Below are 20,632 nucleotides of genomic sequence, written 5' to 3' on the forward strand. Positions count from 1 at the left end.
GCTCCTCTGTCCATGGGAGTCTCCAGGCAAGAATACTGGAGTGGGTTGCCATTCCTTCCTCCAGGGGATCTTCCCAACCCAGGGATCAAATCCGAGTTTCTTGAGTCTCCTGCATTGGCAGTCAGATTCTTTACCACTGAGCCATCTAGAAAACCCTAAAAATGATTAAAATGGCAAATTTTTATGTTAAGTACATTTTACGGCAATTAAAAAAAAAAGGCACGGTAGTATACTTACACATTCAAATCATAGTAATTCTTCAAATGAATTATTTCCTCAACATACCCATTTGCTACATCAGGAAATCTTACTTCCTAGGAAGGAATAAATACATTATTTATATGTCAACCCCTAGAATGATTTCAAATCGCAATAAAAATCAGATAGCAAAAAGTATACGAAATGACTAAACGCTAGAAAAGGACTATAAAGCAGGTTTGTGTCTGGCTTAAAATTCCACACTAGGTGCCCAGATTTATCTGTCTACACAGAATATGGAAAAAGGTCCCTAGAGACCACCTGGTCCTCTGCCCTCATTCTATGTATTCATTCTTCTCTCTTTCAGTAAATACTGAGCATCTCACCCCAAGCAAAGGGCACCTAAAGATGAACATGGCACTTTCTAGTGTATATATACCCTTAAGAAGCACACGATCCAGCAGACCAGATGAAAAAAACCCAGGGAAGAATGATTAAAAGACTGTTCAAAGGCAGATGGCCGCCCACAAAGCCCTGCATTCATTTTCTTGGTCAGTGGTACCTAACACAACTTGGTATAAAGACAGAAATGCTCTATTTTGTGTTTTCCAACATGGTGGCTGTTCAGACTCATGTGGCTATTGAGCACTTAAAATCTGACTGGTGCCACTGGAAATGAAATTGAAGTTTCATTTAAGACATTTAAACAGCCAAATGAGGCTGTCATATTGGACAGTGCAGCTCTAGGTCATCTTATAAACTTGCTTGAAGGGTTTGAATTTGGAGTTAACTCAATTCCTTTTTAAAAACTGTAGGGACCACTCATGACAGCACCAGGGCACCCACAACCTGCAGCTAGAATCCCAGGGGCATGCTGAGGGGGTTCAGGCTAGATTAAGGAATCCTGATTTAATTTTTGTACCTTCAGCTTTTCTTCTTCTAGGCTATAAATCTAGGAAATCAGGAAAATGAGTCCACACACACAACACTTTAGTAATAAAAGGAAACAATATATTTAGTGTGTATAATTACTTATTTATCAAAATAAAACTTACTGTCTCTTTCACCAACAGTGCAATGAGTTCCTGGTCTACGTCAGAAGCTTCTTGCCCCCAAAGGTTTCCCAAATTGGGCTCCCGAGTTTCTTCTAGCGGAAATGCTGGGCCTGGTTCTTCATCATCTATTGCTAGTTGCTGGTCTTCAAGCTCTCCCAGAGGATGGGCAGGCCGAGGAGAAGCAGGGTCTGGAATCCAATCCTGCTGGGGCTCTGGTCTTGCAAACGCCGGTCCTGGAAAAGCTGACCCCCGGGGTTCATGCTGATACAGCATTGGGCCCAGCTCTGCTTCTGGACGCCGCTCCTGAGGTACAACCTGGCTTGGTACCTCACGGGGCTGCTGGTTCAGAGACTGGAAGTAAGAGTGGTCTAACCAGCAGTCTTCTTCGATGGCCTGGTCATCGAGGATATCAGATGATTCTCCGAGGTTTGATAAAAGCTCTGTCTCTGACTCTTCAGATGACTGGTTCTGAGTGTCCAAAGGATCAGCTTCTGGAAAAAGATTACCTTCTTTTAAGATAATGACTTTCTGCTCTGATCTGGGGTTGATGAGGTCATTGGTTGCTTGGTTGTGACTTGGTCCAGGCTTAGGTTCTCTTTCTGTTTGGCCACTTGGCTTCATGAATCCAGAAACTCCAGGAGGCCCAAGATCTAGAAATTCACTGTAGTCATCCTCAGAATCATCCTGTGTCCCAGAACCAAACAATGAGCTGTTATACACGGGAAAATAGCCATTCGTATCTGATTCAAAGGCTGCTCTAGATTTTTTAGGCCTTTCTTCTCCCAATCTTTTGAGATCTTGCCATTGGGCAGCTGGTTTGATGAGATTGGGTCGTGATGTCTGAGGTTTGTATGTCTAAGAAAAAATGAAATTTTAATAATAACAGTTCAATTTTTTTCCTGTGTCTATACCTTTCTTATGTATTATATTGAGCTTCTGAGGTAGGACAGGTAAGAAACAAAAACACCCTCCCCCATAAGACCTATTCTTCAAATTTATCTTCATATTGAAATCTGATCACACTATAGTAACTGTAAGAATCAAAGCAGCCATTCAGAGATTGAAGCCTGACTTATACTTTGAATTATAATTTCACTTGCGACCACTAAAACAAAAGTAACTGCATAGTAGAGAAAATAATGAAAGAATGACAACACAGCAGAGGAGTGAGAAATGGTCAGTAAGCACAAGAAAAGACTCTAAATCTCATTAGTAATTTAGCAAAATGCAAATTAAAACAAGATTCTACCCCCTTGCCAAGACTGGCAAACAACTTTTTAGTTAGACATTAAACACAGATGTGTTCAATGTGGGACAGATGTGGGAAAACTTACTATCACTCATTCCTGGTGAATTTAGGAGAGGAATTTGGTATTGCTTATTAAAAAAAAAAATGTATATCCTTATAATCTATCAATATCACTTTTCAATATCAATCCTATACACCCTTATGTATCCAAAGGGGACATATATAAGGGTATTCACTGCCACACTGATTGCATCATAAAAAGAGAACACTAGAGACATTCTTAAGTTTGTCCCTAAGCATACAGTTAAGTAAACTATTTATCTGCTTTACAAAATACTCTCTGACTCTCTCCCACCCCCACCCCGAGAGGTGGTTCTCTACGTGATGACATGGAAACTTCACCAAGAAATGTTAAGTGAAGAAAAGCTACAAAACAACACACACAGACTGATTTCTATTCTTTGGAAAAAAATGGAACACAGACATAAACATCCCATTTCTAAAAGCATATATGTGTATATATACACTGAATATATACATGCATGCATGAACCCACACACGTGTGAATTCAAAGAAAAAGATTTGGAAGGATACGTGCCAAACTGCTGACAACAGTTCCTCTGGGAAATCTCTGGGGCAGAAGGGGCTGGTGAAGAGAGACTAGTTTTCTCTGTATTGTATCAATTTCTATAGAGAACACAACTATGTGTTACTTGTAAATTTAAAAAGTAAAATGCCCAATTTTAATTTAGCAGAATAAAGATGTCTCTGACCCTGATCTTTTCTGAAGTCACCCCAATCCAGAGAGAATGAGACAAAGAAATGAAGATCTCTGAATAAACCAGCACACATTTGTGATCCCAAATCACAATATATGTGAGGAGGAGCTGATACATGCAGTGGGAGAAGTACATCCAGATTTCAGGCAGGCAGAGAAAGCTCCAGAAAGGCAGAGTTCTCCAAAGCAAGTGGTATGGCCCGCAGAGGGAAAAGCTATAGTCCCTTGTTTGAAACACTGGGAATCTGCACGCTGTTGGGCAGCAAGGATTTTCTGAGGAGGTTAGACTGAATGAAGACAGACGTCCCTGATGAAGGTAGGCTGTCAGTGAGGCAGGACAGAGAGAACTTTGATCTGGGCTGCTCTGGAGGTGGCAATCACGGCTAGGCAGTAAGAAAGAAACAAGCGCACACATGCATGTAAGCACACTTCCTTGCCCCATGCAGCCCCAACATCCTCTGTCATAGGAAGAATTCCTGCTCGCCATGAACAGTGCCTGAGCCCTTCCCCAACATAAATGCCTACGAAGAGCCGGTCCAGGAAAATTTCAAACGCATTCAAAGTTGAGTAGTAATAAAAAACAAACAGCACAGAAACTACATGAAGATATCTAACTACTAAAAAAAGAAGTGGTAGACGAGTGGCACATATGATGAAATCTATACCACAGAGTGAATGAAATAAGAAAAGAGAGATGTGAGAATACAATGGAGTGATGAAATAATTAGCTATTTAATATACATGTTTTAAATCATGGTTTTGTAGAAATACAGTTACTATCAAAAGTTGGGAGGGGAAATAAGTGAAGCTGAGGATCGAAAGATACACTTAAAGCTGATAAATCAACATGTAAGGACATATGTAAGAACAGCATCTGAAAGTATAAAACTAAGTACTAGAGTAACTGGAAAAAAAAAAAAAAAAAAAAACTAAGGATAAAAACCTTTCAAATCACCAGCAAGAACAGATGACCCCAATATAAATAAAAACTAAACCTCAAAGATGCAGGGAACATAGTGAAAGATCATTTTTTAAAGCAATAAAAATGTAAAGCATATTAAACACTATGAGAGAACTAAAAAAAGTATAATAGTCATGTTAATAAACAAAAATTAGATGAATTCACTCACTAAATTTTAGTCTCTTAATTTAAGTAGAACCACTAGGCAAAACCCACCTATATAATCAACTATAGGCATATGTCCACAGAAAAACTTCCACGTGAATGTTCACAGCAGCATCATTCATAATAGTGAAAAAGGAGAAGCAACTCAAATGTCCATCAATCAATGAAACAACATGTGATACAGCCACACAACGGAACATTATCAATAAAAAAGGAACTGAAGTACCAATTCATGCTACATCATAGATGACCATGAAAACTTATGCTAAATGAAAGAAGGACCAAACAGTATATGATTCCATTCATATAAAATGTCTAGAATAGGCAAATGTATAGAGACAGTCCATGGAATTCTCTAGGCAAGAATATTGGAGTGGGTAGCCATTTCCTTTTCCAGGGGATCTTCCGACCCAGGGATCAAACCCGCATCTCTTGCAGATTCTTTACCATCTGAGTCACCAGGGAAGCCCTATACAGACAGAAGTGGTTAGTTGTTCATAGGACTGGGTCAAAGAGGAAGAGAGGAGGGAAAATAATGGTTAACTCATCAAATCAAGAAAAAAGGCAAAAAATCCCAAAAGTATACTAAAACAGAAAAGGAAAATTGGAGGAGCCATAGATTCAGAGTAAGTAGAGTAAATAGAAAGAACAGGCTATTTTGTTTAGTTCTATTAAATACATTAAAAAAACACTGAAAAGTATCAGTGAACAAAACCATAAAAAGCAACGGAAAATCCAGACATGTCGATCACCACAGAGGAAGCTGAAACAGTTTCCAAGAACGGTCCTTCATGAAAAGAAACAGCCCAAATGCCTTTAGGGAAAATCCTACCAAAACTTCAGAGAACAGGTGACTCCAACATTATTTAAATACTGCTCTAAGAGTACTCGCAGCTATTCTATTAAAACGGAGTGTCCGAAGAATCAATTATTAACTTGAAATATATTTCATCATGGTAAATTTCAGAAAACTCACTTCCGCCAGGATGACATCATCATCCAGGTCCTCATCATGTTGCTGAGGAGCTGGGGTGACCAGCATTGGAACCCCTTCCTCATCAGAGGAGTCGGATATGGTGATGGGTCCATCTCTGAGATTGATCCAGTCTAAAAGCAGGCAGAGAGAACACTGTTATCAGGAGGTGGGCATAATCATATTCAGTCCTTTAATTCAACTTTGGCATGAAAAGGGTCAAACCTAAAGCCAAGTTCATGGCTACTGGAGTGTTAACTTATCTCCTCAGGCAGCACATGCACCTAAGCATTAAAATGAGCTTTCTGTGCTGATCTTTGCCAATAATTCATTTTGGCAATCATCAGAGAAAATCTGACAATTACTATGCTCAAGATTATCAACTTTTTCTTATACTAGACTGGAGGAATCTGTTGATAAAATCTTCTTGACTGGCAACTGAACAGTGAAATCATGGCCTCCCATCTCATCTCTACTCCTCCAAGGGAATATAAAACACTGTTTTATTCAAACTGATAGGTCTGAAAAAACTCACTCAGAAACAGTAAAATTTTCACTTAATATTTTATATTAGTTTGCTCATCTTACATATAAATCTTGAGTATTATTTATGCAAATACCCATTTAGCATCTACAACAGTAAGCAAGTTAAGCTTTCTAGTTTCCTTTTTAAACACAACCAAAGTTCAACTAGCCATCTAGATGTAATAATTCTGCTCAAGTTCTCTAACTCCTTTTCTTCGTTTGAAGACAGATCACATTTGATATGAATTACTGGATAACACAAACTGATAATTCCTTCATAAAGCGCAATTATTTTTTTTCAAGGTTAATGCCTCATGTACTTTTATGGTACCCAACAATTTGAAAAGCAATATAAAACCAATTATCTCATTTCATCCCTGTAACAGGGCTGTGGTGATGCCAAGGACAGCAATTTAAAATAGGTAAGTCCATGGGATCTAAGGTCAGACTGCCTGGATCCCAATCTCAGCTCTCCCACATACTAGCTACATGATGCCATTATTTACTTCTTTAGGCATCCATATCCTCATCATTGAAGAAAGGTTAACAATAGTGCCTATAGAAAATAGCTGTATTAGCTTAGAAAACCCACACAAAATGCCTATTTATTATAGTACTTCACACACAGTGAAGTTGTCTGATTTCAAGTCCAATGCTACCTACACAGCAGACTGATGTATCTAACAACTGACTGAACTGAGGGCCTGCAGAAGTGCACTGTAGAGGGCTGGCAGAATGAAATTAAGTGACCAGCACCACCGAGTTTGAAACCCCACTTAAATGACAGTAAAGGAACTCGTAAAAAGTGAAAAAGCAAAAAGTGTCCTTCTTTTTAGGACACAAAGAAGGAAAAAGGAAATGATAGCTAGCAAGAGATTTAAACAAAATTCTGGGAACAGCAGATTTTCAGAGGCAAGAAATCTAGAGGAGTGGAGAAGGCTCAAACCCACAGTCTGCAGAGGGCAGCTGACCAGAGGCAGCTTAATCCATGTTGCAGAATCACAGATTTCCTTGAAAAATATTCTCAATTATTGTATGCCTTTGTTCATTTCCAGTCTTTAAATGGTTATTTTAAACAATTCTAATTTTACTGTTAATTCTGTGGAGAGGATTTGCCAAGTTTCTCATTCAGCCATTCCAGAAGACCCACCCTGAGGAGGTCCATTGTGAAGAGTCACCAACACAGAGAGTCACTAGACACCAGGCCAAGAGTGAAAAGGCGTGTCACTGGAACAGCCGTAATGAGTGACTCTGCTGCCTTCTGTTAACTGGCCCCTTGAATGCTGGCAGACAGTCTTAGATTCTACATGCAGGAAATTGTAGGTTCCTCTCAGGAAGAACTGGCCCAGAAAAAAAGACAGACAACAAGCCTGGGGCACCCAGCAAAAAAGTTGGTTTTAAACCTATCATCTCACAGTGAATCCCAATGGTTAACAAGATACTCCCCAAAACACCACATATAAACATACAGAACAAAGTTTATGATTCATACAAAAGGCTCCTACCTGTGTGACCATCACCAATGTTGGTAAATACATTTCTAGCACATTAGGAGCCTAACTCCACAGATCAGTTTCTGAGTGTATATTCTCTCATTTCTGGCTTCCATGCAAATAACACATCTGAGATATGTCCATGATGTTGGTGTTGCAGTATGCAGTTTCCTCTGTATGTGATCTACTACATGAATGTGTATGAATAAGTTACTTATTTTTCTGTTGACATTCGACATTTGGGCTGGTTCCAGTCTTGGCTATTTTGGATAATACTGTTATGAATATTCTTGCATATCTATCTTGGTATACTCATTTCAGCTGGGTATATTCCAGAAGTGCTGAGGCACAGGGAAAGCATACGTTCAATTTTAGTGGACAATGTCAAACAGCTTCCTAAACTGTCTATGCCAACTCACACTACCGCCAGTGGTGTAGGAACTCGAAACTTGTTTTGTGCCTCAAAATATGGTCAATTGTGGAAAACATTCCTGTGCAACATTCCTATCTATTGTATCAAATTTGTTGATCATGTTCTTCCAATGTCCTATATTCATACAAATGTTTGTATATGTTTGCTCTCTCTCAGTTACTGAAATAAACATGCTAAAATCTCCCATTTTGACTGTGGATTTGTCCAGTTATCCTTTCAGTTCTGTCAATTTTCTCTTTGTATATTTTGATATCATATTACTACACACATAGAGATTAGAATTGCTTTATCTTCCCCGACTCTTTAACTTTTTAAAACCTTTTATCTTTTATTGACACTTCTGGCTGAATTGTGTATGTTATCTGATAATTTAAAGCCTTTGACTGTGTGGATCACAATAAACTGTGGAAAATTCTGAAAGAGATGGGCATACCAGACCACCTGACCTGCCTCTTGAGAAACCTATATGCAGGTCAGAGAACTGGACATGGAACAACAGACTGGTTCCAAATAGGAAAAGGAGTACGTCAAGGCTGTGTATTGTCACCCTGCTTATTTAACTTATATGCAGAGTACATCATGAGAAACACTGGGCTGGAGGAAGCACAAGCTGGAATCAAGATTGCCAGGAGAAATATCAATAACCTCAGATATGCAGATGACGCCACCCTTATGGCAGAAAGTAAAGAAGAACTAAAGAGCCTCTTGATGAAAGTGAAAGAGGAGAGTGGAAAAGTTGGCTTAAGGCTCAACATTCAGATAACAAAGATCATGGCATCTGGTCCCATCACTTCATGGCAAATAGATGGGGAAACAGTGGAAATAGTGGCTGACTTCATTTTTCTGGGCTCCAAAATCACTGCAGATGGCGATTACAGCAATGAAATTAAAAGATGCTTACTCCTTGGAAGGAAAGTTATGACCAACCTAGACAGCATATTAAAAAGCAGAGACACTTCTTTGCCAAGAAAGGTCCATCTAGTCAAAGCTATGGTTTTTCCAGCAGTCACGTATGGATGTGAGAGTTGGACTATAAAGAAAGCTGAGTGCCGAAGAATTTATGCTTTTGAACTGTGGTGTTGGAGAAGACTTTTGAGAGTCCCTTGGACTGCAAGGAAATCCAATCAGTCCATCCTAAAGGAGATCAGTCCTGGGTGTTCACAGAAGGACTGATGTTGAGGCTGAAACTCCAATACTTTGGCCACCTGATGCAAAGAGCTGACTCATTTGAAAAGACCCTGATGCTGGGAAAGATTGAGGGCAGGAGAAGGGGACGACAGAGGATGAGATGGTTGGATGGCATCATCGACTTGATGGACATGGGTTTGGGGGGTTTGGGTGGCCTCCAGGAGTTGGCGATGGACAGGGAGGCCTGGTGTGCTGCGGTTTATGGGGTCACAAAGAGTGAGACATGACTGAGCGACTGAACTGAACTGAAAGGCTCTGTTTTGAGGGTTACTATTTGCATAATGTATCTTTTATTCATTCTTGTAATTTTAATCTTTATTTCACCTTCATTTTTAAGCCTACCTTCACTGGGTATAGAATTTCCAGGTGAATAATATTCAGCAATTAAAAAGAATTGAATTACTGATACATGCAAGAATATGGATGAATCAAAAAACTGTTGTGCTGAAGAATTCAAGTATGAAGAGTACATACTGTATGGTTCCATTCATATGAAATTGTATAGTGACAGAAAGCAGGTCAGGAGTTGGGCGAAAACTGCCTGCAAAGGGGCATAAAGGAATCTTTCTGGATATGTTCTACATCATGACTGAGGTGGTGGTTATATGGGTATATTCATTTTTCAAAAGTCACTGAACTATATATACAGTTAAAATGTGTGCACTTATTATATGTAAATTATACCTCAATAAAGATGATTTAAAAACTTAAACGCTTAAGGGGATGACACAATAGAAATTATTAATACAGCTAATAAAAACAACCCTATGTCTAAACAAATCCTCACTATGTGTGCAAAATAAAGTTTGTTGAACAGAAAAATATATCTCCAAAGTTAGTAGTTTTCCAGAATTAGCTGTTCTTAAAGAAACTCTATTCAAGTATATTTAAGATCCGATTTAGGAAAAAAAAACACCCCACAACATTAATTTGATATGCATGTTTGGAAAATATGGAACTGATCATATATACAAATATAGCTAGGATTTAAAACTTCCTAAACAACAACACATTACGGCTATAATCACTACCAACTTAGAATATACTATCAATAACAGCTTAAAAAATTGGTATTTCTTCTGTTTTTATAATTTGCATAGCTTAAGCAAATTTATTTTCTCTATTTATCTGCTTAATAAAATTTTCTAAATTTTATTTATTTATTCTTTGGTTGTGTCTCATGACATGTGGGGCCTTGGTTCCCCAAACCTGAGCCCTCTACAGCAGAAGCATGGAGTCCTAAATCACTAGACCACCAGGGAATTCCCTGCTCATTTTTAAATGCTCTGAAAGCCATATATATAAAATTTTATCTTTTGCTGGGAAAAAAGTCTCCATAAATACAAAGTACTATCAATAGCAAAACATAAAAAAAGGTACAACCTCTTCTATGGATTTATACTTATAATCTTCTTCTACTCATCAGCATAACTTTTTTCCTTTTAGCCTAGGTGTAACTGTGAATTAGGATCTGATAGGAAATTTCACATGCATTTAGAAATCTTAAAGAAATGAAGGGTCCCTTCCCTTTATGAATCAATGAAATTCCCCATATTTTAAACACTGTACAGTCAAGGAATACATGTCCTAAAATTCCCTGTAAGGCTAAACCAGAGTCTTCTGGAAAAAAAGAAGTTAGGCCTTGTATGAGGGGGCCAGAAATGCATTAGCAGCACCTTAAGTACGATCAGAACATACAGCCCTAGAGGAACTGTACTCCTCTGCAATCACCATTCCTTCAAAAACTGAGAACTACCACTGTTTCCACCCTCCTATCTCTTAAGATTCAATCTTCTTGTAATGGAAGACTCTTAAACTTCACTCATGCCAGCAGGTTATCACCATCTGACACAAACTTCTAATCTGATGAGTCCATTTAAATCTGATGTTCTGAGGTCTGAAAATGAAACATTTCTGGATTCTACATGGTACAAAACAGATTAATTTCAAATATGATATAACAAGACTAAAGGAAAAAGCAATGATGAAAGAGAGAAAATGGGCACACTCACCTTGTCCCCGGTGGCAGTGGAAATTGTTTAAGTGAATCACCTCTTCATTGCTGTTTCCCTCTGCCATTTTCCAACACAGACATACACCTATGTGCTTGCTAATATCTAAACATGGCGACCACCTATTCCAAAGGGTGTGAAAAAGAAAAAGAAAATTATTAAGAATGAAGGAGTATCTTCCCACATATCTAGTCAAGATAGCATTCTCAGCTTATAAAGTGAAAGTGAAGTCGCTCAGTCCTGTTCAACTCTGCAACACCATGGACTGTAGCCTATCAGGCTCCTCCATCCATGGGATTTTCCAGGCAAGAGTGCTGGAGTGGATTGCCATTTCCTTCTCCAGGGGATCTTCCCGACCCAGGAATCGAACCCGGGTCTCCCGCATTGCAGGCAGACGCTTTACTGTCTGAGCCACCAGGGAAGCCTTTATAAAGTGAAAACACCCCTAAAAAGAAAAATTTTTTTCAGTCTTTTAAATGAATAACTAAAGTTAACAGAAGAGGAAAAACTAAAATTAAAAAAAAAAAAAATTGCTGCAAAAGAACATACAAAATATGAACAAAGGATCAAAGACTAGATGGGATATACATTTTTAAAAAGTTAAATTAAACAAAAAAATAAATAAAAGGAAATAAAAGATCTTCTAAAAAGTAAAATTAAGAACTCAATTACTACAACCTACTGAATGGGAGACAAATATTTGCAAATCATAACCCCTAATAAGGTGCTAAAATCCAGAATATATAAAGAACTTGTACATCTCACTGGCAAAAATCACAAATAATTCAATATCCCAAATTAAGATATTAAAAAGTGCTCAACATTACTATACATCAGTGAAAGGCAAATCAAAAACACCTCTGCCTGTTAGAATGACTATCATTCATTCAAAAAGATGAGCGATAACAATGCTAGCAGGATATGGAAAAAAGAAAACTACACCACTGGTGGGATTATAATTGGAATAGACACTATGGAAAACAGCATGGAAGTTCCTCAAAATTTTAAAAGAGAACTACCACATGACCCAGCAATTCCACTTCTGGGTATATAACTGAAGGAAATGAAATCACTATTTACAGTTTAAAAATCATATTTTTACATTGCTCTGCAAGGCTACTTTTGTCATAAATGTCCGCATGTGAACAGATCTGTTTCTGGACTCTGTTCCATTGGTTTTCTTTTGCCAATACTGCTGCTACTGCTGCTGCTAAGTCGCTTCAGTCGTGTCCGACTCTGTGCGACCCCATAGACGGCAGCCCACCAGGCTTCCCCAGTCCCTGGGATTCTCCAGGCAAGAATACTGGAGTGGGTTGCCATTTCCTTCTCCAATGCATGAAAGTGAAAAGTGAGTGAAGTCGCTTAGTCGTGCCTGACTCTTAGCGACCCCATGGACTGCAGCCCACTAGGCTCCTCTGTCCCTGGGATTCTCCAGGCAAGAGTACTGGAGTGGGGTGCCATTGCCTTCTCCGTTGCCAATACTACATTGTATTAATTATTATAGCTTTATAACAAGACTTAATATCTGATAGTATAAATTCTCCGTCTTTTTGTTTATGAATGCTTTGCTTTTTCTGGGGTCTTTTTTATAATCATCTAGTGCATATCCATTTAAAAAATATGAGTAAGGCTGCATTAAACTTGTACACCAATTTGGGGAGAACTGACATCTTTACATAAGATAATCAAGCATTCCAACCCATGAATGTGGTATGTCTCTTCCTTTATTTACTCTTTAATTTTCATGGGTTGGAATGCTTGATTATCTTATGTAAAGATGTCAGTTCTCCCCAAATTGGTGTACAAGTTTAATGCAGCCTTACTCATATTTTTTAAATGGATATGCACTAGATGATTATAAAAAAGACCCCAGAAAAAGCAAAGCATTCATAAACAAAAAGACGGAGAATTTATACTATCAGATATTAAGTCTTGTTATAAAGCTATAATAATTAATACAATGTAGTATTGGCAACGGAGAAGGCAATGGCACCCCACTCCAGTACTCTTGCCTGGAGAATCCCAGGGACAGAGGAGCCTAGTGGGCTGCAGTCCATGGGGTCGCTAAGAGTCAGGCACGACTAAGCGACTTCACTCACTTTTCACTTTCATGCATTGGAGAAGGAAATGGCAACCCACTCCAGTATTCTTGCCTGGAGAATCCCAGGGACTGGGGAAGCCTGGTGGGCTGCCGTCTATGGGGTCGCACAGAGTCGGACACGACTGAAGCGACTTAGCAGCAGCAGTAGCAGCAGTATTGGCAAAAGAAAACCAATGGAACAGAGTCCAGAAACAGATCTGTTCACATGCGGACATTTATGACAAAAGTAGCCTTGCAGAGCAATGTAAAAATATGATTTTTAAACTGTATGACACTGTACTGGAAGGCTATAATTTGGGAGGATAGGGAAAATCAAAGAACTAGACCTCACCTTTATGCCTTAGACAAAGTAATTTTTATGTGAACTGTTGATTTAAATGGTAAGGTAAAATAACAAACTTTCTGGAAGATAACATAAAATACCTTCAAAAATCAGACCTGGGAAAGATATCTTCTTAAAAATAATAATTTATTTATTTTAATTGGAGGCTAATTACTTTACAATATTGTGGTGGGCCAACTCCAGTACTCTTGCCTGGAAAATCCAATGGATGGAGGAGCCTGGTAGGCTGCAGTCCATGGGGTCGTGACTGAGCGACTTCACTTTTATGCATTGGAGAAGGAAATGGCAACCCACTCCAGTGTTTTTGCCTGGAGAATCCCAGGGACGGCGAACCTGGTGGGCTGCTGTCTACGGGGTCGCACAGAGTCGGACACGAATGAAACGACTTAGCAGCAGCAGCAGCACTGTGGTGGTTTTCGCCACACATTGACAAGAACCATCCATGGGTGTACATGGGGGCCCCCTCCTGAACCCCAGTCCCGCCTCCCTCCCCATGGAAAGATATCTTAAACAGGATAGAAAAAATGTTGTCCACAAAAGCAAAGACTGAAATATTGTACATTAAAATTTAAAAAATATTCACCAAAAAATTATTAAGAGTGGTGGTGTCCAGCGGCTAAGACTTTGAGCTCCTTATGCAGGGGGTCCAGATTCAATGCCTGCTCAGGGAACTACAGCTCACACGTGGCAACTAAGAGAGCCCACACGCCACAACTAAGACCTGGTGCAGCCAAACAGATAAGCTCTTTTTCTTTTTTTGTAAATGGCAAGGTTAGAGAGGAAAAAAGTCACTATCAGGGGAAAAAAAGAGTGTTTGCCTCTCTGAAACAGTATTTGGGGGTCAAGAGGAGAAGATTATTTAAGTCTTTCTGTAGTTTGATTTTTGAACCATTTTCTTGCTTTATTCTGATGGACATCAGAAGAATGAAAATCAAGTAAGAACCAAAGGGGGACAATTTTAACTGCTACGGCACCTTTTTAGTTCCAAGATTCTATCTGTAACCTACCGACTCAAGGTTTTTCTTCTTAAGAAAATCTGTTTTCTTTGTCTTCCTGAGAGAAACCATGTGCTTCAAAAGAGGTAGGCCCTAGACCATGTCTTCTCATAATATGATGTCTATAAAGAGACAATCAAATAATGTCAGAATTTTTCAACATAAGATACTACAGTTTTATAGCAAGACTGTGTTTAAATATTACAACAGAACTTTCTGGGATCTATAACTGGACAAAGGTACCTCAATGTTTAAAAATTATAAATCCAAGCATAAGCTTAGGTATCTCATCTGAAATAACAATAATGATGTTATTTCCAGATGGCCCAGTATAAAGGAAAGAGCTTTGGTGTCCACTTTCAACTGCCTTTATTCAAGTGTTTTTCTTTCCAATACAACTTTCAAAAAGTACTTTGAACACTTAATTCCAATATCCAAATTTCCTATTTCTTTTTTTACCACAACTAGATTCCTTCAATTTTACACTGGAAAACAAAGGAAAATGTGATTTATTTTATATCTAATTTGGTTAGACTGTCAAGTTTGTAGTTAAGCAGATTACCAGTGCTGCTTTAAAAGCAAGATTCCTCATCAATGGCATGTACAGTGGCCCCAAGCTGCAGTGAGAAGAGAAGTCTGATAATGAAATTTCTATTCCTGACTAGCTTCTCTGTAAAGATCATTTAACTCCCTGACATTCAGTCCTCTCATCTGGGCTCAGATCAGACTAAGTATGAACCCAGGTTTCACCAACCAGTCATATCAGTGACTATGCATAAACTGCTTAATCTTTCAGGCCTAATTTCTTTCTTCATGAAATGAGAATACAGCTGTTCTGAAATTGAGTTAAATACATATAAAGTGTTTAGTACAGCACCTGGCACACAGTAAGGGCCACATTATGACTATTATTATTACTTGTGAAATGGAAAGAGAAGATGTATAGTTTTGTTAATAATAAGGGTTGATAATACAGCCCAACCAGGGTGGGGATGGGAGGGGTTTATTCTCCTCTTCCAAGCTACTTTTCACTAGTACTGTAACTATTCACATAAAACTTTTACTTCCTTCTTTAGGAAATTTCATTTTCCCTCTGGAAGTTAACAAGAACCTATACATGTCTTTTCACTTACTGATAGACACCAAAGTGGAGTTCAGAAATAGGAAATGCCTTTCATGAAAGAACAGTTCAATTATTTCTTGCCTTTAATTATAAAAAAACATTTATGATTATACTTTATGGTCAAATATACCATTTAAAGCTTCCAAATTAGAACCAAAAATTAGCATGTATTCATCAATTCATTACTCAATGGAGAATTTTTTTTTTTTTTTTTTAAGAATCTTATATTGAAAGAGTTTAAGAAATCTGGATGGTACTTCTTCTATGTTCCTTTCCACCTCCCACAATTGTCCTAATGATCTTTTTTTAAACTCTCCTCTTCCTTGTATGAACGAATCAACACATGATGAGAAAGAGTTCACATTTTGTTTTCTCCATATGCCCTTGACTCTGTCTTATTCATAAGTGTACTTTCAGTGTCTCACAGTTGTTGAATGAACGAGTGACTCTGAAAATAGCTTTCTCTGCCAGAGACTGGAGCTGTTCATCACAGCCATATTTAAGTAGTCAAGTAATGTGGCTTATGTGACAACAACCAGTTTCTCATTCTCTTTGTCAGTTATAAAGTATTACACAATGTAGTATAATAAAAAATTACATCATTATAGAAAATCTGGAAAACAAAGGAAGTCAGGAAAAGATGGGAATCATCCATGGTTCTCTCATGTCAAAACTGCATCTTTGCTTCCTTGTGACCAGAGTCCTTAGGTCTGTCTTAAACAAACTATTTCCTTCTTATTCCTCTATTCACATCACTTCTCCACTTTTCCTTTCAGATGCTCCTAATACTGCATGGTCCTGGGGTTTTGTGGTGTTGCTGCTTTCCAGAATAATCTCCAAAAATATGCCCATCACTTTTGCAACATTGATTTTGGGGTAATAAAGGAAAGGAGGGCAAAGGAGAGCCAGGCCAGGCTGGGAGAAGCTGACATGCCCAGGTTATACCAGCCCCCACAAACCACTTCCAATCATATTTTTTTAAAATGTCTATAAATGATTACTGCTCTTCATTCAAATACTAGTTTCTCATCTTAATATTTAGATAGCCATTCTTTGTAATCCTGTACTAATATGTAATCAATATCAAATTAACACAAAAAAGTTGATAATGGTTATTTCTAAGCAGTAGGTTTATATTTTTGCTTCCTTAAATTTTGATTTTTTCTACACTAAACTGGTATTATTTACTTAACACTTAAAGAATCTGTGTTATGCCTCATAGGGAATAACAAGGAAAATCCAACATGGATCTTGCCTCACAGAACTTCCATCAGTGAGAGAAAATATGCACACAATTGAGTATACTACAAAGTATGGTCTTTACTGCAATACAAAGACTATTACAGTTAAGAGCGGTCAGGCAGTCAGGGAAGGCTGAGGGGAGACAGAAGTATTTAAGCTAAACTGAATGCTCTGCCAGCTCCATGCTTAGTTTTAAGACAGTTGCACTTCCATCAAGGGCTCTGGAAGCCCAGAGTGACCATTTAAGTAGTCTGACTACCCTACTGGAGAGACCACATGGAAAGCTCTGACATTACATGGAAAGGGAAAGGCAGCTGGGCCGTCTTCCAGCAGCCGCAGACAACGCATTTGAATAAAGAAGTCATTCTGGAAGTATATCCTCCAGTCCCAGCCACTGTGGCTGACAGCATGTGAATAATAAAAAAAAAAGTCCCAGGTGAAATCTTCCCAACTTCCTGACCCACAAAACTGCCAACAAAAAAAACTGTTGTATTAAGTCACTAAGCTCAGAGGTGGTTTGCTAACAGAAAAGTGAAGCAGAGCTCTAATTTTTATTTTCTAACTCAATGGGAAGCAATGCAGAGAGCTGTGCTTTAGGAACAACGACCAAGCTGCAGTGTGTAAGACACTGACTGCAAAAGACATCCAGAGGCAGGAAAACCCAGTAAACAAGAGCCAGTGAAGTGGGAACTAAAGGTAAAAGGTAACAGCAAGCAGAGGAAGGAAAAGATGTAGGATACTAATTATAAAGGTTAGATTCAACGGGACTTTTTTTTAAGGACACAGCATATGGCATATTTTAGTTCCCCAACCAGGGACTGAATCTGCACCCCCTGCAACGGAAACTGGGAGTCTTAACCACCGGACCACCAGCAAAGTGCAACAATGGGATTTCGTATGTAACTGGTCATCAGGGCAAGAGGAAGCAAGGAGTCCAAGTTGACCTCCACGTTGAGATCAGATGACTGGATGATGGTGATACTATAAAGAAAGAACAATGAAGTTGATGAGTTCAGAATAAGAAAATGCAATGCACGCTAATTTCAAGATACATACAAAATGAAAGAACTAAGGTAAAATAGCATCCATAATCAGAGATGATATGCAAACAATTAGTCTGGAGTTCAGGTGGTTTCAAAGAGCTCTAAAAATTCTGTTATCAGTATCTTTTTACAACACGAAAGGTTTTAAGCCAGAAATTATTCAAAATTTTCAGTGGGTAGGCTAACGAGCTTAACATACAACATTAAGTTTTTTCCTCCAATTGTCAACTGAAATTTGGTTCGGAAATTGGGATGGATAAGCAAGCATATCCTCAATCCACAAGGAAGAAATCAATGTTTTCAACGATATTTTTACAGTTGAATCCTCCGTTAACTCATGACATCCTGCCCCTTCTATCCTAATACTGTCTACAAGTTGTACCCCCCAATGTATTTTCATATAGCACGGAGTTTTGTTTTTGTTTTTTAAACCACAAATCTCTTCATGGCAGAACAAAAACCCTTACCATGGCCAATGAAACCCTGCCTCACATGACCTTGCTGACACAGCCAGCCCCACCTCATACTTCTTCCCCTATTCACCATTCCGCACAAACCACGGCTCAGGTCCTATAAAGTGCCGTGAAATTTCAGGCTCTTCTCTCTGCCTCTCTTTGACCAAATTAACTCTATTTATTCTTCAGTTCCTCATCTTAAAATTTCACTTCTCAGAGAAAAACCTTTCCAGACTATCCCCAGTGTCTGTTCATCTGTCTCTCACCCCTTCCAAGTACTACCACAATAAAATATTTAGGAAGCTATTTAACATCCACCTCCTTTGCTAAAAAGAGTTCCAAGAAGGTAGGGAACTGAAAAAGTGTTAGTTGCTCAGTCATATGCGACTCTTTGCGACCCCATGGACTGTAGCCCACCAGGCTCCTCTGTTAAAGGGATTCTCCAGGCAAGAACGCTTGAGTGGGCTGCCATTTCCTACTCCGGGGGAATCTTCCTTACCCAGGGATAGAAACCCAGTCTCCTGCATTGCAGGCAGATTCTTTACTGTCTGAGCCACCAGGGTAGCCTCAAGAAGATAGGACTCTTGTGTAATTCATTTCCAAAGCCTCAGGACACAGCACACAGCCTGGCAAAAGTAAATACGCCAGAACTTCTTGAATATTCACAGGTATAGCAGGATAATTAGGAGCATGAACTCTGGAGCCAAATGGGTTCGAGTCCCAGCTTTGACCCTTACAAGGTAAGTTATTTTTTCAGCACCTCATTTTCTCCCTCTTGAAAATACGGGACGACAAAAGCCACGTTATCGAGGATTCAGAGTTAATATACGGAAAATCCTTAGAACAGTGTCTAGCTAAAGAAAATTATGACGTCTGTAAAGCTCTTACCACAGCCTAGAACACTGTAAATACTCATTAACATGAGCACAGGCTCTCTCATCCACCCTATTTCATAAACTCTCAGTCTTCCAGACTCATAGCTCAACTTCCTTCATTACACTTCTCCAAACGGGGTGCAAGGCTTCTTCTCTTTCTGTAGTTGCTGCCTGCCTTCAGGAGGAAACTATAAAGCCTCTATTTACGTTAACAGGGAGCTCCGAAAGTCTGGCCCCAGGCTCTCAAGCTATTTCCTTAAATCCAGCCACTTCCTACTCCCAGCTACTATAAACGACTTCTGCAAAAAAAAAAAAAAACTAACGGAGGAAGGCCGTTTCTCCGCGGTCTTCCTGAGGCCAGCGTTCTGAACGCGGCTGTGCCCACTCCCAGCAGCGCAAGCCATCTTCTCGTTGTATCAAAAAGCCTAGGACCAGCCCCCTCCAGGCGCTCCTCATGACGCACCCCGACTGATCACAGCGCCCCACTCGCTGAGGTCGGCACCCTGCCCTGCGGACGTCGCGTAGACCCCGCAAGGCTCTCAGCGAGCTGGGTCACGAGACCGGTGCGGCCCAAAGTTTTCGACAGTCGCTCCACGCGGCATTCGAGCCACAACCCACGCGGGAACAGCGCCTTCGTTCGCCGCCCAGCACTCCGGGCACATTGGGGCGGGGGGGTTCGCGTTCCCTGCGCTGCCCGGGATTCGGAGAGTCCTCACGAGGGTGGGCAGCAGCGAGCGGCCGCCTTCTAGGGAAGACGCCCCTCCAGAGGTGAGCCGCGAGGGTCTGAGACCGCGGCCCGCAGCTCCACCCCCACCCCCACCTCCGGGCGTCGGAGTTCAAAGTCACGGCGCTGCGCCCCCCGCGCGCTCGGGGCCGCGCTCGGCTCCTCGGCCACCGCTTCCCAGGAGGTGCTGCCGAGGAAACTCGAGTCTTTCGGCGCTTTCGAGTCCTCGCGCGGCGGACCCACCGACCGGCCCGCGAAACTTCCCGAAGTAACGGGACCTGCGGAGGATCCGCCGGCCGCCCGTGCCTTTGTCGCTCTTGCTTGGCCGCCGGCCCCGCTGCTCCGGCCGCTCGGCGCTGCCCGGAGCCGGCCCTGGGCTCGCTCGCGTCGGGGCAGCCGCCCGGCCGGGCTCGAGCCCCCCCGGGCCCTTCACGGTCGAGCCCCCGCCCCCACCCCCGGCTTAATGGAGGCGCCCGGTGAAGACGCCACTCGCCCCACAGAGCTGGCCGAGGAGCCGCGGCCGATACTTACTCGCCACTCGACTCGCCGGCTCGCGAGGCAGGCTCTGGGGCTTCTGTCGCCGCGGGTTCCAGTCAGCAGGAGCGGCCGCGACAGCCTAGTCGCCGCCGCCGCCGCCGCCGCCGCCGAGGCCTCCGCTGCGCTCCTTCCGGCCTTGCTGAGGCGTCACCGCGCGCCTGCGC

General features: G+C 40.6%; 1 protein-coding gene across 6 annotated transcripts in view; it reads right to left on the reverse strand.

Moving 5' to 3' along the window:
• RNF216 (ring finger protein 216) overlaps window positions 1-20,632 on the reverse strand; it is a 120,976-nt gene extending 100,344 nt beyond the window's left edge. For 3 of the 6 annotated variants that reach the window (XM_006044282.3, XM_044935752.1, XM_044935753.1), the window contains exons 1-5: window positions 20,463-20,631; window positions 11,031-11,152; window positions 5,383-5,513; window positions 1,254-2,108; window positions 238-314 (exon numbers count right to left, since the gene is read on the reverse strand). In XM_006044282.3, the coding sequence (XP_006044344.1) occupies window positions 238-314; window positions 1,254-2,108; window positions 5,383-5,513; window positions 11,031-11,097 (1,130 nt within the window). In that variant the 5' untranslated portion in view covers window positions 11,098-11,152; window positions 20,463-20,631. Of the gene's footprint in view, window positions 1-237; window positions 315-1,253; window positions 2,109-5,382; window positions 5,514-11,030; window positions 11,153-14,481; window positions 14,592-17,778; window positions 17,816-20,462 lie in introns of all 6 variants that reach the window. The other 3 variants (XM_006044281.3, XM_006044280.3, XM_044935751.1) reach the window with 3 other exon arrangements.

This window comes from Bubalus bubalis, chromosome 24 (genome assembly GCF_019923935.1).
Source record: "Bubalus bubalis isolate 160015118507 breed Murrah chromosome 24, NDDB_SH_1, whole genome shotgun sequence".
Lineage (NCBI taxonomy): Eukaryota > Metazoa > Chordata > Mammalia > Artiodactyla > Bovidae > Bubalus > Bubalus bubalis.